Source organism: Lissotriton vulgaris, chromosome 5, assembly GCF_964263255.1.
Source record: "Lissotriton vulgaris chromosome 5, aLisVul1.2, whole genome shotgun sequence".
Lineage (NCBI taxonomy): Eukaryota > Metazoa > Chordata > Amphibia > Caudata > Salamandridae > Lissotriton > Lissotriton vulgaris.
Genome location: NC_141693.1, coordinates 1,746,395,818 through 1,746,416,896, shown reverse-complemented (window position 1 = coordinate 1,746,416,896; position 21,079 = coordinate 1,746,395,818). Strand labels below are relative to the sequence as shown.

At 44.3% G+C, this 21,079-nt stretch overlaps 1 protein-coding gene across 2 annotated transcripts in view; it reads left to right on the top strand.

The window, feature by feature from the left end:
* Positions 1-21,079, top strand: part of ABI3 (ABI family member 3) — a 356,535-nt gene that overhangs the window by 124,019 nt on the left and 211,437 nt on the right. For both annotated transcript variants that reach the window (XR_015296055.1, XM_086923998.1), the window contains exon 4: positions 10,770-10,855. Coding sequence is in view for 1 of the 2 variants with exons in the window: in XM_086923998.1 (XP_086780124.1) it covers positions 10,770-10,855 (86 nt within the window). In the remaining variant the exon portion in view is untranslated. The remainder of the gene's footprint in view (positions 1-10,769; positions 10,856-21,079) is intronic.

Genomic DNA, 21,079 nt, shown 5'->3' with positions numbered 1-21,079 from the left:
AGGGTGTAAGTGGTATGGACATATATGTATAGTGGTCTGCAATGCACAGAATGTGTAAAACAGGTTTTCAAATAACACCCACACAAATATAATTTCCCCTTCTCTGTCTTCGGAGACAGAGGTGGGAATTGTGACCTTTTGTTGCACAGTCACTTCTCCCCCAGGTGTGTGAGCAGACTGTGACTGGTGCACAGAGTGCTGAATGAACAGTCGTGAGACATTCCTTGTGGTGTCAGTGCTTTAAATAGAAATACAGAGGTACGATTACTCCCTCTTTAGAGTACTTGTTTGCTACCGAGATGTGCCGGTACTCGCCCATTAAATGTATTGTAGTCAGGGGCAAAGTTTCGGGGAGTATGTTTGGGGATGTAACACCCCCCTTAAAAAATATCTACTGTAGTTAATAGTTGGGTATAAGTGCTTTCAATAAGTTATAGTGAGGTGGGGGGCGTGGCTTGCGCGCCGCTGTTGCATGGCGTGCCGCGCTTGAGCTCCGGGGTGAGTTGGTCCCGTAGAGCGTTTCTCTCCGCTTCTTCGTGCCCTTGCGACCTGAAACTTCACTCATCAGCGGCGGAACATGCGGTGACCTTCACGACGCTGTTCTTTCCGCGTTATCAGCCACCGAGGATATGTTTCCTGAATTATTCCTCACAGGCGCTCGCATTCCTGAAGAGCGACCGCCATTTTGTCGCGCATGACGTTCCTGTCATCGGACTTCTGAGGCGCCGCAGCGGATACAAACTTGCGGTATTCAGCGCTTGGCTGAGGGTTTCTACACACGACGGCTGAAATGGTAACATTTATGCTTTTTCCTTGATGTTACTTTCTTGCTTCTTGGCTGGTCTTTTGAGCTGCTCGCTTTTATTTTTTCTCTCACATTCTTCATGGAGATGTCCGTTCTGCTTTATTGAAGAGATTTCCTACGCAACTTTGCTCATACTTGAACAGCTACTCTTGCTTTGCGTGTTTTGAGCGTAAACTGCCACTGTTTTACACTGAGTCTACATATTTTGCGCAACTTTGGTGTTCCAGCCTATTCCAGTGTATTCTCTCAGGCTCCTGCTACGTCACTTGTCATTATGAGTCGGTCATTGAACAGCAAGGACTCTAAGGACCTGGGCGCATCTTTAAAAAGACTTAAGTCAGTCTCTCCGACGCCTGAATCTCCTCAGGCAGACAATGCTTCCACATTGGACACCATTTTGGCGCGCCTGAATGAAGTTCATGAAATTGCGCAGTCAACAAAGACTAACACTGACTTACTGCAAGTGGAAGTGTCTGCTATCCGGAATGACTTTAAAGCCCTTTCTCTTCGTGTATCAGCGACAGAAACACGAATAAGTTCTGCAGAGGATGGGATGCAAAAGCAATCCAGGTCCCTTTCTCAACTGGAGCGTTCTATGGTGGCGTTGCGCAGAGACCTCACGGAGCAGGAAGACCGTAATAGGAGATCCAATCTCCGTATTTTTGGCCTGCCGGAGGACTCAGAGAAATCATCCTCCTCTATGATTGAGTTCCTATCTCATTGGATTCCGGATACACTCCAACTATCTTTTCACAGAGATTTTGAGATTGAAAGAGCACACCGTGTTCCTACGTTTCGTTCTAAGGCAGCCACCCAGCCAAGAGCAATCATTTTTAAACCCTTACGACATCAACACACTGAACTGATTCTGTCTCATATGCGCAAGATTAAACAACTCAACTGGGAGGGTCATCGCATTTCCATTTCTCAAGACTTTGCCAGAGACACAGTCATAAGACGGAAAGGCTTCTTGAATCTTCGGAAGCGTCTCACCGATTTGGGCATTCCTTTTTCCTTTTCAGGTCCATCCAAGTTTCGCATCACTTATAAAGGACGTCCCAGGATCTTCGATGAACCGGCAGACTTGACAACGTTCTTAGACAACCAGGAGGAAATAGAGATGGAGATTCAAAGAGCAACGACGCAGGCTCCTGGGGCCTCAGGGACCTGATTTGTTTATCTCTATACTTGTGGTTGTACTGTTTTCAAGATGAATTCCTCTTCTTTCTTTCTAGTAGTGTTTACACGCTAATTTACCTCTCTGCTATTGTACTTTCTTTCTTCTCTTTCTCTTCTCCATACTACTCTTGAATCTCTTCTTCCTTCTCAATTCCGTCCTCTCAGCCTCTTTTTCTGGTCTATCCTTTGCATGATACTTGCCTTGTTATAGTTATTGGGTGCAGATTTCTTGCTTGTAATTAATATACTATTTCTTTTTTCACTAACACTTTTTTTCTCATCTTTACCTTATGCTAGTTATTGTTCTAGTATAGTGGAGTAGAATTCTCCTTTCGGTTTCTGCTCCTTTCCCTCTTCCATCTCTGTCTCTTCCTTGTCTCTACATGCTCCTCTCTTGCACTTATCTTTTTTTCCTTCTACGATTCCACTCTATAGTATAGTTATGTAATTGTTGTTATTATTAATATGTGATTTAGCTGCATATTCGTCACTATATTTATGTAATGTTACATATTATTTAGGTTGTTTATTGCATAATTAAGCTTTTTTTTGCATTTTTTATTCAATTGTTCTTCATTATATGATCTTGTTCATGTTATGATATCGCTAATCTACCCTGAAGTGTATTATTCCTCTTATAGCGTCTCAGCTCCTCATTTTCAAAATGTTTTTGCACTGAGTTCGGCTGTTTCTTCATGTGGTTTATTTATTTTCATGAGATTTTTTCTAATAATGGGCTGTTTCTCCTTACCAATTTTTGCTCTTAATACGGTTCCCCTACTCGCCCTTTCCACGTTCTCCCTTGCATGATGTGGGTCTCTTTTAGACCTCCCCCTCTGCTTCTTCTCTTTTTCTCTTCTTGTCTTTCTTCTCTTCTGGCCTTTCTTTTTTCCTGGTTCTCCCACATGGTTGCTCCCGTAACATCTATTTTGCTTAATAGCTGGTCCACTGTTTGTTTGCACCCCGTTCTTTGTTTGTCATCAATGCTGTCTCCGTTTGTATCCCCCTTTGTTCCATGCCAGGTTTAAATGTATTATCCCTTAATGTTAAGGGATTAAATCATCCAGTAAAACGATCTAAAATCCTGGATTACTGTAAATCGCTCTCGGCAGACTTAGTCCTCTTTCAAGAATCTAAAATTACCAGTAGAGAAGCTTTATTTTTAAAGAAAGAATGGGTGTCGGATGTGTCTTGTTCTGATGCTTCTGGTAAACGCAATGGGGTGCTTATGTTAGTTTCAAGGAATTCAGGATTATCAATCATCTCTTCTGAGCATGATTCTGAGGGTCGCTGGCTTCTATCTAAATTGTCGGATGGACAACATGACTTGTTTGTTATGAATATATATGCCCCGAATGTGGATAATCCAGCCTTTTGGAAATCCATTTCTAAAAAATTGCATGACACCCCTCATGCTGGCAATCTCATTGTTGGTGGCGATTTTAACTTACCAATGGACCCTTTATTAGACAGGAACTCTGCATTCCAGTTTCGTCCACCTAAAGCACATAAACAGATGATTAACATGTGTTCCACTGCTCAATTACATGATATTTGGCGTCTCCATAATCCCACTGGCAGTGACTTTTCTTTCTTTTCTTCCCCTCATTCCTCATTCTCTCGTATTGATTATCTCCTGGTTCACTCCTCTCTTGTCTCAGCCTCTTCCTCTCCGCTGATTCATCCCATTGTCATTTCCGATCATGCTGCGGTCACTTTTACGCTTACGTCCTTTACGCCGAAACCGCGTGGTCGTTCCTGGAGACTTAATACGGAAGTGTTACATGACTCTGATCAAGTGGATAAATTCTCCACGGACATAAACACTTTTTTCCGTGAAAATGAGGACTCGGTATCTTCTCCAATAACTCTATGGGACTCTTTTAAGTGTACTTTTCGGGGCCAAGTTATAGCATGCATGTCCAAACGCAACTTGGCGATTAAGAGGGAACTTACTGACTTATCTTCTAACATCAAAACTCTGGAGGCCTCCTTTAGACATACTAAAGACCCGACTATCCTACAACAAATTAAGCTCCTAAAATACAAATATAATACTATTGTCACTAAAAGAGCTCATATCGGCTTCCAGGCGCAAAAGTCCAAGAAGTTACTTTTAAAGAATCGCGCTGGGAAACTCTTGGCTGCCACGCTAAAATTCCAAGATTCTTCCTATAAGTCCTCCCAGATCTCTTCTATTAAAGACCACACTGGCTCTACCAAATTCCAAACTGAGGAAATTCTTGAAGTCTTTCGCGATTTCTATAACAAATTATACACCCCCTCTAACCAGGCTTCTTTTGACAAGTGCCAAGACTTTTTAAAATCAATTCCGATTCAATCAATCTCAGAAGGAGATCGCTCTACTCTGAATGTTCCTATCTCACCGGAGGAAATAGCGGCTGCTATCAAGGCCACCCGCTCGGGGAAAGCTCCTGGTCCAGACGGATACCCGATCTTATTTTATAAAACCTTTCTTCCGCTACTTGTTCCTAAGCTACAAGCTGTCTTTGACACTTTCATTCGTAATGGTTCTGTTTCTGGTACAGCTGCTGATGCCACAATAGTAGTGATCCCGAAAGAAGGTAAGGATCATTCAGATCCTAAGAATTTCCGCCCTATTTCGCTTCTTAATATGGAAGCGAAGATTTTTGCTAAAATCTTGGCTAAACGTCTAGAATCTTTTATTCCTAATCTAGTCCATCCCTCCCAAACTGGATTTGTTAAGGGTAGACTGGCAAGAGACAATATCCGCACTTTCTGTCATATTATTGGAGCGGCTAAGCGATCCCAATTACCTGCCGCGGCCTTAGCCCTCGATGCGGAAAAGGCCTTCGATAAGGTCTCTTGGCCTTTCCTTCGAGCTGTCTTATGTGCACATAACCTCGGAGACTCTTTTATTAACATGGTAATGTCTCTATACTCCCAACCTAAAGCTAACATTAGGGTTAATGGTGCTACTTCCTCTTCTTTTAATCTTTGCCAGGGCACGAGGCAAGGGTGTCCCTTATCCCCTCTCTTGTTTCTGTTATCTATTGATCCTCTCCTTCGGCTGATTGATTTACATCCTGATATCAAAGGATTTTCCTTTGGCCCTCATTGTCTTAAAACCGCTGCCTACGCTGACGATGTTCTCATTTTCTCAGATGATATAGCGTTGGCCATCCCTGCTATCTCTGACACCATTTCTTTGTTCTCTAAAGTATCCGGATACACTCTAAACAGAGATAAGACAGAAATGTTCCCTTTAAATGCCTACTGTTTCCCTGCTCATATGGGTTCGGCTGGCTTTAAGTGGCAATCTACCCATCTCAAATATCTAGGCATCTATTTCTGTTCCACGCTACATACCACGGTTGCCTATAATGAATCTCAAACTCTTACTAAGGTTCGTCGTCTTCTGGATACATGGTCTCCGAAACATATTTCGTGGTGGGGTCGCCTACAAACCCTAAAAATGATGATCACGCCGATTATTAATTTTGTCTCATCCATGATTCCGATGAAATTATCCGACTCTTTTTTTCGGGAAATCGATGGGATCACCGCCAAATTTCTTTGGAATGGTAAACGCGCTCGATTAGCATATAAATATTTACGTAGACCCTGTGATATGGGGGGTTGTAATTTTCCGGATTGGGAAAAATACCAGACGGCTTTCTTGGCCTCTCAGGGGGCCTTATGGTTTTCTCCCCCATCCCATCATATTCCTTTATGGCTACTCATAGAACAGGACTTAGCTGCACCTCTACCAATTGCCTCTCTCTGTACTACTTCCACTTTGCACATTCTGTTTTCCCGCTCTATAATTATTGATACAATTTCCGCAATTAAGAGAGTAGACAGGAAGCTGGCATTTCCTCTGCACAAAACTAGATGGTCTTCCATTTGGCGTAATTCCAAAATTAAACTTAATATCACTCCCACCCTCATGTCATATTGGGCTACGAAAGGTGTCTCTCTTGTACAACATCTGTATAGTGACTCTGGGGAGCCCTTACCTTTTTCTACCTTAGCGCTCAAACACTCTCTAACTAATCTAGACTTCTATACCGTTCTTAAAATCAAGGTTGCCATCTCAAAAACTCGTCTTCACCCCTCCTCCCCTACCATCTCGCTATTTTGTATTTGGCTCAAAGCTGGTCATGTTGCCTCCCACATATATAAGTTTTTATCTTCTACTTCGCTTCCTGACCAGACGGTTGCACAACAAAAATGGATGCGTCATTTTGATCACAATATTACAGATCATTTATCATCTGAAGCTTGGCAATCCATTAGCAAATTTGCGCTTCGTAACAAAATAGCTCCTTCCCTAATACAGTCCAAGTTTTTCTCGATTAACTTACTCCACTGGACACCTGTACGTCTTCATTCTCTCAACCTTAAAGAAGATGATCTCTGTTGGAGTTGTGGCCTGGAGGCGGGGGATTTCCCTCATATGTTCTATAATTGTTCCTTACTTAAACCTTTTTGGGACCTTATTCAGCAACATTTATCTCTTATCTTTGACATTCAGCTCCAGCTCTCTTTTCCTCTAGTTATATTAGGTCCCTGGGCTGCTCCTACGCCCCTTCCCCTTGATTTGTTACAATTACAGCTGTTAGATCTTCTGTTATCTATTGCGGTAAAGGTTATCCTTATGGATTGGAAATCTTTCTCATCAGTCTCTTACCATACGTGGTGGGCATGGGTTTCCTTCTTACGCAGTGCTCACACCTCAGTAGATCTAGCACACCTATCGCCTTCCATTTCAAGTGGGATTTGGGCATCATTGGATGAATACATGGACCTCTCCTCGCAAGGTGTAATCCCTCGATTTCCTGTTGGTTTGTCTACTTAATGTTTGGTCTGCTAGTTACGTTACATTGGGCTATTCCTGTGGGATTCCTTCTCTCTTTCTCCCTCTTTCCTGTCCTCTCATCCCGTTATTTCTGTCTACTGCTATTTTTTCCTTTCTTTCCTTCCTTCCTCCTTTTGCTCTTGTTTCTTCCCCTGCCCCCTCCCTCATCTCAGAGGCTGATATGTTCCACGTTCTGCACGATATACCCATTATTGACTTATATTAGTAACTTCATATTGATTCCCTTCTTTCTAATTTTATTTACATATAATTGAGTTACTGATCAAATGATATCCATGTTTGGTTTTTCACGTTCTACTCATATTGGAGTGTATCACCTTTTTGTATTTTGACTGCTATTATTTGGATCCTTATTTCTCTCAATAAAATCTTGTTGAACTAAAAAAAAAATAAGTTATAGTGAGGTGTCTGTCGAATTTCACCGTGAATTTTTACATGCACACACAGGCAAAAAACACACAAACACACATTCTTTTTCGTGTCCTTGCCTTAAAACTCGGTTAGTTTGAATACAATTGTGCATGAAGTACTCCCAACAATCTGCACTCTTCTCTCTTTCCACTGCCTCTTAAACCCACTTCATGTTGTGCTTCTCATAATGAATTTTTAACAAGATATGCCAGAGTGATTGTTGGGTAATCTGAAGCTTACACCCCTCCAATCTTCGTGACCCAGCTACGTCCCTCATTGTAGCATTGGTAAGAAGTGCAGGTACTCTCCCTTTCAAATGAAAGAAGTGCTCGTACTCAGTACCGGACACGACCTGCTCATTTAAAACACTGCGTGGTGTCCCACCCAGACCACTGCAAAGGAGAAAGAGGCACAGAAGAATGGCCAGTCGTGAGCTCACCAAACCTGTGCATGGCATGGGCCCCCGCTGCATGCGCTTGATGCACAGAAGCATGAGCGTACTGCTTTATATTACTGGACCGTTGCATGACACTGGAGCCCACCCTGAGGTGAATGAGAAAGGTGTGCTCACTCGACTCGGAGAAGGATGAATAGACAGACATGAGATTGCAGGACTTTTATGCATTGTAGTATGCTCTCTAACAAGTCACTTTAATCACAGGCTTATTTTTTATATTGTTGGCCCCTTTAGCCTTCTCCTAACTTTATAAGATATCTGTATCTACAGGTTTCGGGGTATGCCCTCTGACGCTGACTGCGCCAAAGCCTACGTGCTTCAATACTGGAGACCTCCCTGGGCCTCTTCTTGCATCCTGCCTCCTCTCTCAACTCAAGAGGTCTTCAAACCGTGGGACTGGCCCCTATGGGGGCCTCAAGTGATCCAGGGGGGTGCCAGGCTCTGGCCAGAAGAAGCATTATGCTGAGAGCAGTGCTTTCTTTTAAGCAGGGGGCCTGGGGTGAAAAGAGTAGCAGTAATCTGCTCTGTAATGGGCAATCACTAACTTATGTTGTCATTTATATCCTTGCTGGGAGTATGTGTCAAAAGGAAGGGTCTCAAATATTCTTCAAACCCCTACCCTGATTTCTAATAATCACACTGTAAATACCTTTACACATTAGTAAGGCCTGCCTGAAATGTTGGGCATTCATGCTTTTGTTTGCATTTTTTTAAACAGTAACATAATTGAACTACAATGTTTAAATATGTCTTGTGTTTAAATAAGTCGAGACCAATTTAAACATCGCAAATTTAATAGAAAAATTGTGACAAATTCTGAGAGATGCCTGGTTCGTTTTATTTTTTCACTGTGGGGGAGCAGCCAGCATTAACAAGTTTGAAGACCACTGCTCCAAGCACTATGGGGTGGGGAATATGTGACCTGGAGTGCTACAGCAATTATCTAAGGATTTTTATGTTTCTGTTTTATATAGCGTGGGCCTGGCCAAAAGGCAGTGAAGCGCTTTATATGAGAACGAGTTTACAGTACAAATTGTTTGAACACAGGGAGATTAAAGAGTGATTTCATATCGGTGTGTAAGCAGCTCTCTCTAGTGGTCGGAAGAGGGAATTGCAAGAATATGTCCTCTGGCACCCAATATCGCGTGTTTATGAATTATTATATTGTAGGCCTGACTTTATTACACAGATACACAGGCAAATATTATGCTCATCTATTTGCATTATTCTAAGGGTAGACATATTAAGAACAAAAACATCACTTGCCAGAAGGCCCAAACTAGCTGTGCTTCTTTGATTTAAAGAGAGAGTGCAAATCATTGCCTTAGCTACACAAGCTATGTTTTTCCTCTCAGCGCTGGCATTGTAGTGCAACGGCTTGTGTGTTCTGTGAAGCGTTGGTTTTATACTGGAAAGGAACCTTCCAGTGCAAAAACTAGGCTTGAATTATTTTCCCACTATGGATGTGTCCGTGCAATTTAGCACACATGCAAAGTTTGGGAAGTATGTTATGCTTGCCTCTAGCAGGCGAACATTTTTGACTACAGAAAGCGCTGGGATGTAATATAAATGGTTGATTGTCGTTGTGTGCTGTACAGAAGGGGATGACATAACATAAGATGACATGACTTAACATAGCATAACATAACATACAATAAGATAACACAACATAGCATAGAGCAGACACACCATACACACCTGTCCTTTCAACCAGCCTTCACCATTATCACCATGGCCATGTGTTTGGAAGAACACCCTGCACCCAAAAAAACCCTGCTTGAGAATCAAGGAGAGTGAAAGAGGACGCGGATGCATGAAAGGGGGGCTGGGTGAGAAAGAGTGGGGAGAGCATTAGAAGCGTGCCTCTGGGTGGGTGCGCGTTTTTGACGGGACTGGACTGGAATGGAAATGTTTAGCACTATTTACTGTTGTCTTCGAATCACGAGGGAGCAGAAGAAAGCACGCATGAGTGGCACTGCGGTGCCAAGAGAAAGTAGAATGTGAGAGCAAGGAAAGGCCCTTAAGCAGCGTGAAACAGGGCTACAGAAAGTGTTTGAGGCTTGGAAATAGAGGGAGATACGACCGGAAGTGACGAGACACTAAGGAAAAGAAGCGCAAACACGCCAACAGACCCGATTCAGGGAGAGACTCGCGAATCTGCCCAGCTTCATGTAGCAGGGCCTTCTTAAACTACTGGAGGTTGCCTAGTAACGCTGGAGATGGGAATTATTTTGTTTTTAATTGTGCCCTGTTTGAGGGGTTCGCCTACAGCCAGGCTTGGGCGAGAACAAAGCAGTCCCGATTAAGTCCTCAACTGTAGAGCTTTTCAGACAGAACTTTGCGACACTGGCGCTCTGTTCGCTTCTGATTAAGGGGTTGTGGTGGATACTCTGACAGGCTACCTGCAAAGGCTGAGGATGCTGGGAGAGGGCACAACTCAGGTGATTGCTGCGGTCTGATGTTCTATTGCTTGTGGCGATTAGAGTGAAAGAAGCGCACTGAACCCCACGACCTTTGTTAGGAAGCTGCGAGAGTAGGGCTTGATGCTCGACAGTGTAAGGCTGCTTAGAAAAACAAAGCGGGAGCTAGAGACACGAGGCGTCACTTTCACTGACGCACTTCCGCTGACCAATACATCGATTGCTTCCTCTCGGCGCTCCAGGATATTTATAAACAGATTATCACGGAGCAGACAAGTGTTTTTGAGATAACCCTGTAGTTGGATGACTACTTTTTCCAATGGCTACATTTAGTGTTTCCTATTTTTTATGACCACTCAATTCGTTTTCCTCCTTTATATGCCTCTCTCAAGTTTTCCTTTCCTGTTTACCTTACAATCTCTCTTATTCTCCTCTTCGCTCTCCTTCCTCTTGTAACACCCTTGTTTATGCTTCATTCTCCTCTGTTTCTCTCCGTTGCATTTCTCAGTTCGTATTTCCTCACTCAAGTTGTCGACAGTATATCTCCCTTTCTTGGCAGGCTTCTTGCTCTTTCACTGGTTGTGGTTACTCATGCCGTGTCTCGTACTCACAGAATCTCTTTCTTACCCGCAGGACTCCAGCTCGCAGTTGTCAAAAACAGGAACCATGTCTCGTAAAGCGAGTGTGAAGTCTTCATCTGCGTCTTCCGGATCTCTGGGGTGAGAGCTCATGGGTGTCTCATGTGAGCTGGAGATGAGGCCCAGGAAGCATGAAGAGCCCATAGTGAGAGTGAGGACAGAGGGCTGCAGGGCAGAGTGTTAGAGGGGCCAGCCCTGTCTGTGCAGGTGGGTGGGGACCTGTCCTCCAGGACACTGAGAGCAGCACATGGTCCTGTAGGTTCCTAGGGTCACTTGTCTGTGTGGGAGACCAGCCTTGCTAAGTCAAGGACGGCAGTGGTCTGCCTAGCTTGGTGCGATCAGCTGCATTACCAGGTAAGTGGGACTTGTTTCATGGCCAACAGGGAGCACACGCCTGTCCCCGCTGGTAAGCACACATTTTAGCCCAGGGAGGGGAAAGCCCGTCTGGAGTGACCAGAGAATCTGTCTCACCACATAAATGAGAGCGCCTGTTCAGCGGCAGCCCCAGTTTTACTGACCAGAGTATCTGTCTTGCCACATAAAGGAAAGCCCACGTTGAGCCAATGTCTACACTAACCAGAGCATCTGCCTTCCCACATTAATGAAAACGCCTGTTGAGCCCCAGTTTGTACTGACCAGAGCATCTGGCTCGCCACATAAATGAGAGTGCCTATGGAGTCCCAAATCTACACTGTCAAGAGCATCTGTCTTGCCACATAAATGAAAGCACCTGTTGAGCCCCAGTCTATACTGACCAGAGCATCTGGTTCACCTCATAAATGTGAGCGCCTGTTGAGACTCAGTTTATATAGACCAGAGAATCTGGTTCACCTTATAAATGTGAGCGCCTGTTGAGCCACAGTTTATACAGACCAGAACATCTGGTTCACCTCATAAATGAGAGCGCCTGTTGAGCCACAGTTTATACAGACCAGAACATCTGGTTCACCTTATAAATGAGAGCGCCTGTTGAGCCACAGTCTATACAGACCTGAGCATCTGGTTCACCTCATAAATGAGAGCGCCTGTTGAGCCACAGTCTATACAGACCTGAGCATCTGGCTCGCCACATAAATGAGAGTGCCTACTTAGCCCAGTCTACATTGACCAGAGCATCCGTCTCACAAAATAAATGAAAGAACCTGTTGCGCTCCAGTCCATACTGACTGGGGGATCAGTTTCAACACATAAATGAATGCGCCTGTTGAGCTCAAGCCTACACTGACCAGAGCATCTGTCTCACCACATAAATGATAAATGAAAGTGCCTGTCGAGCCCTCGTCTGTATTGACCAGAACATCTGTCTCAGCACATAAGTGAAAGCACCACACAGACCAGAGGGTCTGTCTCACCACATAAATGAAAACGACTGTTGAGCCTTAGTCTGTATTGACCATAACATCTGTCTTACTACATACGTTAAAGCACCTGTTGAGCCCCAGTCTACCCAGACCAGAGGGTCTGTCTCACTACATAAATCAAAGTGCCCGCTGAGCCACCATCTGTAGTGACCAGAGAATCTGTCTCAACACATTAGTGAAAGTGCCTGTTGAGCCCCTGTCTACACTGACCAGAGCATCTGTTTTGCCACATAGATGAAAGTGCCTGTTGAGCCCAGAATCTACACTGACCAGAGCATCTGTCTCACCACTTGAATGATATCCCTTGCTGGGCCCCAGTCTATACCAACTAGAGCATCTGTCTTGCCACATAAATGGAAGCTGCTGTTGAGCCCCAGTCTACACTGACCAGAGCATCTGTGTCACCACATAAATGAGAGCCCCTGTTAGGCCCCATTCTACACTGACCAGAATATCTGTCTCACCACATAAATGAAAGCACCTTTTGAACTCTTGTCTGTTTTGACCAGAACATGTGCCTCATCACATAAGTGAAAGCACCTGTTGAGCCCCAGTCTACACTGACCAGAGCATCTGTCTTGCCACATGAATGAAAATGCGTGTTGAGCCCTGGTCTGTATTGACCAGAACACCTGTCTTACCATATAAGTGAAAGCAGCTGTTGAGCCTCAGTCTACCCAGACCAGAGGGTCTGTCTCACCACATAAATCAAAGTGCCCATTGAGCCACCATCTGTAGTGACCAGAGAATCTGTCTCAACACATTAGTGAAAGGGCCTGTTGAGCCCCTGTCTACACTGACCAGGGCATCTGTTTTGCCACATAGATGAAAGTGCCTGTTGAGCCCAGAATATACACTGACCAGAGCATCTGTCTCACCACTTGAATGATATCCCTTGCTGGGCCCCAGTCTATACCAACTAGAGCATCTGTCTTGCCACATAAATGAAAGCTGCTGTTGCGCCCCAGTCTACACTGACCAGAGCATCTGTCTCACCACATAAATGAGAGCCCCTGTTAAGCCCCATTCTACACTGACCAGAATATCTGTCTCACCACATAAATGAAAGCACCTGTTGAACCCTTGTTTGTTTTGACCAGAACATCTGCCTCATCACATAAGTGAAAGCACCTGTTGAGCCCCAGTTTACACTGACCAGAGCATCTGTCTTGCCACATGAATGAAAATGCGTGTTGAGCCCTAGTCTGTATTGACCAGAACATATGTCTTACCACATAAGTGAAAGCAGCTGTTGAGCCCCAGTCTACACAGACCAGAGGGTCTGTCTCACCACATAAATCAAAGTCTTCCCAGCTGAGCCACCATCTGTAGTTACCAGAGAATCTGTCTCAACACATTAGTGAAAGTGCCTGTTGATATTCAGTCTACACAGACCAGAGCATCTGTTTTGCCACATAAATGAAAGCGCCTGTTTAGCCCAGAATGTACACTGACCAGAACATCTGTCTAGCCATATAAATGAAAGCACCTGTTGAGCGCAGACTCTACACTGACCAGAGCATCTGTCTCGCCACATAAATGAAAGCCCTTGCTGGGCCCCCGTCTATACCAACCAGAGCATCTGTCTTGCCACATAAAAGAAAGCATCTGTTGAGCCTAGAATCTACACAGACCTAAGCGCCTGTTTAGCCCCAGTCTATACTGACAGGAGTATCTGTCTCAACAATAAAGCAGCCATTGAGCCCTAGTCTATTCTGAAAAGATCATCTGTCTCCCTACATAAGTGAAAGCAACTGTTGAGCCCCAGTCTACACAGGCCAGAGCATCTGTCTCACCACATAAATGAAAGTGCCTTTTGAGCCCCGGGTTCACTGACAAAACATTGACATCCAAAACATCCCTATACAACAATATCGACATTCTATTTTTATAATTGTAAGTACAAAAATATCAAGAAAAAAAATATTGATGACATAAATATAGATGTACAAAATATCGCTCTATATACATATATAAATATATATACATATATATATATTTATATATGTATATAGAGCGATATTTTGTACATCTATATTTGTCATCAATATTTTATATGTATATACATAATAAAATAATAAAATAATAAATATTAAATAATAAAATTCATTTAAAAAAAGAAATAGATTTAATATACATGTTAACAAATATAGCAAATAAAAATACTAAAAAGTTAAACACACATATATAATAATTATTATATATATTTACTGTAAAACAATTCATAAACTATTATTTTCATTTATTTTATAATTTTAAAAATACATAAAAATGTAAGAAATAAATATAAATATACATATACCAATAACATCAAATTTATGTTAAAAAACATTCTACTATTTATTAAAACATTAAACTATTTTAAAATATTTCAACTTAAATTTCCCACTCCAGTCAATGCAAGAGTAGGGAAAGTGTTGGATAGCGGCGGGGTAAAAATTACTATTCCCACTCCAGTGAGTGCAACAGTTGGGAAGGTATTGGATAGCGGAGGGATAACATACACTATTCCTACTAAAGTAAGTGCAACAGTAGGGAAAGTGTTGGATAGCGGAGGGGCAAAAATTACTATTCCCACTCCAATGAGTGCAACAATACTGAAGGTGTTGGATAGCGGAGAGATAAAATTACTAATCCCACTCCAATGAGTGCAACGGTAGGGAAAGTATTGGATAGCAAGGGGTAAAAATTGCTATTCCCACTCCAGTGAGTGTAACAGTAGGGAAAGTGTTGGATCGTGGAGGGATAAAAAGTAGGACTCCCACTCCAGTCAATTCAAATTTAAAAACAAACAAAATACCAACAACAGCAAAATATTTAAAAAACAAAATAAATTAAAAAAGATATAAATATGTTAAAAATTAAAATACAAATATATTTGATATTAAAAACGTTAAAAATATATGATAATGTTAAAGACATATCACAAATACCCACAAATATTATATTAAATAAAATATAAAAATATTTTTCAAACAAATATTTTTAATTAGAAATGATTTATAAACAAAAAAATTATTACATACATTTATTTAATTTACATCCTACCCTATAATACCACACAATTCACAACCCACATCTAAATTAAAAATAAAATGTACTTCCGTAATTAACATAATTAATTATCAAATAAATAAATATTATTAATTAAAAAACAAATTAAAACACATAAAAATTGAAACCCCGCAACCCACACCTAAAATTAATTACACAATTTCCATGTTTAGTTGTCAATTAATTAATTATGATTAACTAACAACTAATTATTAATTATTGAAAAATACATTTACTTCCCACAATTAACACTATAAAATCTCAAATAAATAAATATTAATAAATAAAAAATATCATTAATTTATTATAATTAAATTACTTTCCAACCTTTTCCTCTATTAATCCACACCACACAACTGAACTAAAAAAACGCAACATTTAATTAAAATAAAATGGATAACTAGTGAAAATTTAACACATACATTAAAACACATAAACAATACTTATACAAAAAAAGTACATCACGTACATTTAAAATATATACTAAAATACATAACACTAATTATAAAATTGATATTTTAAACAGCTAGATTTTTACAAACGATATTAATGGCGTCTTTAGTTTTTTAAACGCTATATTTCTTATCTTCAAATCAATATTCTTGATCACGATATTCTTGCTATCGATATTTCTGATTCACGATATTTAGGACTCGATATTTCTTTAGTTAGAAATCGATATTTTGTCTGCACACTGACCTGAACATCTGTCTCACCACATAAATGAAAGCGCCTGTTTGTTCAGGTGAGGAAGAACACCTGCCTCTCTAGGTGAGTGGGAGTAACTATCTATGCAAGTATATGAGACAACACTGTCTATCCAGGTATGTCTGAACACCAGTATGTGTAAGTCCCTGAGAGCTGCTAGCAGTTCATGTCATCCTCAGTACCTGTAAGCCACCTCAGCACAAGCATATTTTGTACAGTTCAGTGAGATCACCTGTCTGTCTGGGTTAGTTAAGTCGTAACTACCTGTCTGGCAAGTCGAATGTGCCTGTTTGTCTAGCTCTATCCAGGTAGTAAGAGAGCATTGTTTGGTCAAGTGAGTGAGAAGCTTTGTTCAGATAGCACTTGTCTGGCTTGGTGAGTGAGTTTCCGGGTTGGCGAGAGCAGCACGTACACAGAGGACGCCAGGAACGGACGCAATAGTCCTCCTGAAGCTTGGCCACCCGACTGGAGCGCGTGAGATATACGCGCGAGGTACACTGAGACCTCCAATACAGAGAAACAGGTTAACATCCCTATTTCCTATCACTTTTTAAGCACATTATCTATATCCTTATTTCACGTTACTCACTTAACGGTCCTGATGAATGCCCGTAAGTCCTAATCAAGGCGATCGAGGCAGAACCAAGTCGACCAATTTTTAAATGTTTCCCCCCACTATATATGACTTCGATACTCTGAGTGCACCTACTACTCATAACCAGGTTCACGAGATGCACTAAATCAGAGTTTACCAGACCCGAACCCAGATCCAATAAAACATTCCTCTATCTGGTTTTCCGGGCCTTTTAATACCCCTTATCACTGGCTCACTACTGCATCAACCTTGGGTAAGAACCTCCTGGTGGAGGCTGCATAACCTGATCGACCTGATGATTATGCACACATGTGATTAGATAGCTGAGAAACAAGATATACCGCTAAGATACCATCATACCCATCACGTGCATGAGGGTCTTTTAAATTGGGACACCCCCCGTTCTTCCTGCATACCTAAGGTTGTACAGGACGAGTGATCCTTTCTCATTTGATTAGCATAGGTGAGTGAGAGGACATCTCCCGGCAGGTAGTAAGAGAGCACCTGTCTGGCCAGGTGAGTGAGAGGACAGCTCCATGCAGGTAGTCAGAGAGCACCTGTCAGGTCATGTGAGAGAGAAGATAGTTCTATGCAGGTAGTAAGAGAGCACCGGTCTGGCCAGGTGAGTGAGAAGCTTTGTTCAGAGAGCACCTGTCAGGTCAGTTGAGTGAGAAGGCATCTCCTTGCAGCTAGTAAGAGAGCACCTGTCTGGCCAGGTGAGTGAGAGGACAGCTCTATACAGATAGTAGGACAGCACCTGTCTGGCCAGGCGTGTGAGAGGATAGCTACATTCAGGTAGTCTGTTTGGCCATGTGGGTGAGAGGACAGCTCTGTTCATGTTGTAAAAGAGCCCCTGTCTGGCCAGGTGAGTGAGAGGACAGCTTCCGGCAGGTAGCAAAAGAGCACCTGTCTCACTAGGTGAGTGAGAGGACAGCTCCATGCAGATAGTATGAGAGTACATGTCTGGCCATGTGAGTAAGAGGACAGCTCCATGCATATAGTCTGTATGGCCAGGTGAGTGAGAGGACAGCTCTGTTCAGGTTGTAAAAGAGCCCCTGTCTGGCCAGGTGAGTGAGAGGACAGCTTCAGGCAGGTAGCAAAAGAGCACCTGTCTCACTAGGTGAGTGGGCGGACAGCTCCATGCAGATAGTATGAGAGCACCTGTCTGGCCAGGCAAGTGAGAAGACAGCACCATGCAGATAGTCTGTTTGGTCAGGTGAGTAAGAGGACAGCTCTGTGCAGGTGGCAAGAGAGCACCAGTCTGACCAGGTGTGTGAGAGGACAGCTCTGTGCAGGTGGTAAAAGAGCACCTGTCTCACTAGGTGAGTGAGAGGACAGCTCCATGCAGATAGTATGAGAGTACATGTCTGGCCATGTGAGTAAGAGGACAGCTCCATGCAGATAGTCTGTCTGGCCAGGTGAGTGAGAGGACAGCTCTCTGCAGGTAGTAAAAGAACACCTGCGTCACTAGGTGAGGGAGAGGGCAGCTCCATGCAGATAGTACGAGAACATATATCTTGCCAGGTAAATGAGAAGCTTTGTTCAGATAGCACCTGTCTGGCCGGGTGAGTGTTAGGACAGCTCTGTGCAGGTAGGAAGAGAGCACCTGTCTGGCCAGGTGAATGAGAGGACAGCTCTGTGCAGGTAGTAAGGAAGCACCTCTCTGGCTAGGTGAGTGAGAGGACAGCTCCATGCAGATAGTCTGTCTGGCTAGACGAGTAAGAGAACAGCTTCGTGCAGGTGTCTGTCTGGCCAGGTGAGTGAGAGGACAGCTCTGTGCAGGTAGTAAGAGAGCATCTATCTGGCCAGGTGAGTGAGAGGACAGCTCCATACAGATAGTCTGTCTGGCCAGGCAAGTGAGAGGACAGCTCCATGCAGGTAGTCTGTCTGGCTAGACGAGTAAGAGAACAGCTCCGTGCAGGTGTCTGTCTGGCCAGGTGAGTGAGAGGACAGCTCTGTGCAGGTAGTAAGAGAGCACCTGGCCAGCTGAGTTAGAGGACAGCTCCGTGTAGGTAGTAAGAGAGCATCTATCTGGCCAGGTGAGTGAGAGGGCAGCTCCATACAGATAGTCTGTCTGGCCAGGCGAGTGAGAGGACAGCTCCATGCAGGTAGTCTGTCTGGCCAGGTGAGTGAGAGGACAGCTCCATACAGATAGTCTGTCTGGCCAGGCGAGTGAGAGGACAGCTCCATGCAGGTAGTCTGTCTGGCCAGGCAAGTGAGAGGACAGATCCATGCAGGTAGTCTGTCTGGCTAGACGAGTAAGAGAACAGCTCCGTGCAGGTGTCTGTCTGGCCAGGTGAGTGAGAGGACAGCTCTGTGCAGGTAGTAAGAGAGCATCTATCTGGCCAGGTGAGTGAGAGGACAGCTCCATACAGATAGTCTGTCTGGCCAGGCAAGTGAGAGGACAGCTCCATGCAGGTAGTCTGTCTGGCTAGACGAGTAAGAGAACAGCTCCGTGCAGGTGTCTGTCTGGCCAGGTGAGTGAGAGGACAGCTCTGTGCAGGTAGTAAGAGAGCACCTGGCCAGCTGAGTTAGAGGACAGCTCCGTGTAGGTAGTAAGAGAGCATCTATCTGGCCAGGTGAGTGAGAGGACAGCTCCATACAGATAGTCTGTCTGGCCAGGCGAGTGAGAGGACAGCTCCATGCAGGTAGTCTGTCTGGCCAGGCGAGTGAGAGGACAGCTCCATGCAGGTAGTCTACCTGGCTAGGCGAGTGAGAGGACAGCTCCGTGAATGTGTCTGTCTGGCCAGGTGAGTGAGGGGACAGCTTCGTGCAGGTAGTAAAATAGCACCTGTCTCACTAGGTGAGTGAGAAGACAGCTCCATACAGGTAGTATGAGAGCACGTCTGGCCAGGTGAGTGAGAGGACAATGATGTGCAGGTAGTAAGAGAGTACCTGTCTGGCCAGGTGAGTGAGAGGACAGCTCCGTGCAGGTTGTAAAAGAGCACCTGTCTCACTAAGTGAGTGAGAGAACAGCTTCATTATTATAGTGAGCAAATGTCTGGCCATGTGAGTAAGAGGACATCTCTAGGCAGGTATTAAGAGAGCACCTGTCTTGCCAGGTGAATGAGAAGCTTTTTTCAGATCGCATCTGTCTGGCCAGGTGAGTGACAGGACAGCTCCGTGCATGTAGGAAGAGAGCACCTGTCTGGCCAGGTGAGTGAGAGGACAGTCCATGCAGGTAGTAAGTGAGCACCTGTCTAACCAGGTGAGTGAGAGGAAAGCTCTGTGCAGGTAGTAATAGAGCACCTGTCTGGCCAGGTGAGTTAGAGGACAGCTCCATGCAGGTAGTCTGTCTGGTCAGAAGAGTGAGAGGACTGCTCCGTACAGGTAGTCTGTCTGGCCAGGTGAGTGAGAGGACAGCTCCATGCAGGTAGTCTGTCTGGCAAGGCGAGTGAGAGGACAGCTTTGTGCATGTAGTAATAGAGCACCTGTCTGGCCAGGATAGTAAGAGGACATCTCCATGCAGGTAATAAGAGAGCACCTGTCTGGCCAGGTGAGTTAGAGGACAACTCCATGCAGGTAGTCTGTCTGGGTGGGTGGGTGAGAGGACAGCTCCGTGCAGGTGTCTGTCTGCCCAGGAGAGCGAGAGGACTGCTCCGTACAGGTAGTCTGTCTGGCCAGGTGAGTGAGAGGACAGCTCCATGCAGGTAGTCGGTCTGGCAAGGTGAGTGAGAGGACAGCTCTGTGCATGTAGTAAGAGAGCACCTGTCTGGCAAGGTGAGTGAGAGGACATCTCCATGCAGGTAATAAGAGAGCACCTATCTGGCCAGGCGAGTGAGAGGACAGCTCCATGCTGATAGTATGTCTGGCCAGGTGAGTGAGAGGACAGCTCTGTGCAGGTATCTGTCTGGCAAGGTGAGTGAAAGGACATCTCCGTGAAGGTAGTCTATCTGGCCACGCGAGTGATAGGACAGCTCCATGCAGGTAGTAAGAGAGCACCTGTCTGGCCAGATGAGTGAGAGGACAGCTCCATGCAGGTAGTAAGAGAGCACCTGTCTAGCCAGGTGAGTGAGAGGATAGCTCCATGCAGGTAGTCTGTATGGCCAGGTGAGTTAAAGGTCAGCTCCGTGCAAGTAGTAAGAGAGCACCTGTCTGGGGAAGTAAGTGAGAGGACAGCTCCATGCAAGTAGTAAAAGAGCACCTGTCTGGCCAGGTGAGTGAGAGGACAGCTCCGTGCAGGTAGTCTATCTGGCCACGCGAGTGATAGGACAGCTCCATGCAGGTAGTAAGAGAGCACCTGTCTGGCCAGATGAGTGAGAGGACAGCTCCATGCAGGTAGTAAGAGAGCACCTGTCTAGCCAGGTGAGTGAGAGGATAGCTCCATGCAGGTAGTCTGTATGGCCAGGTGAGTGAAAGGACAGCTCCATGCAAGTAGTAAGAAAGCACCTGTCTGGGGAAGTGAGTGAGAGGACAGGACAGCTCTATTCAGGCAGCAGAAAACACATGTCTGGCCAGGTGAGTGTGAATCTTTGTTGTTCAGAGAGGCCCTGTCTGCTTTGGACTGTAGGAGCAATAGTCTCCACAGGGTAGCAGATATACCAGCCCCCTCAGGAGAAAGCACATGTGTCTGTCTGGAAAAGAGAG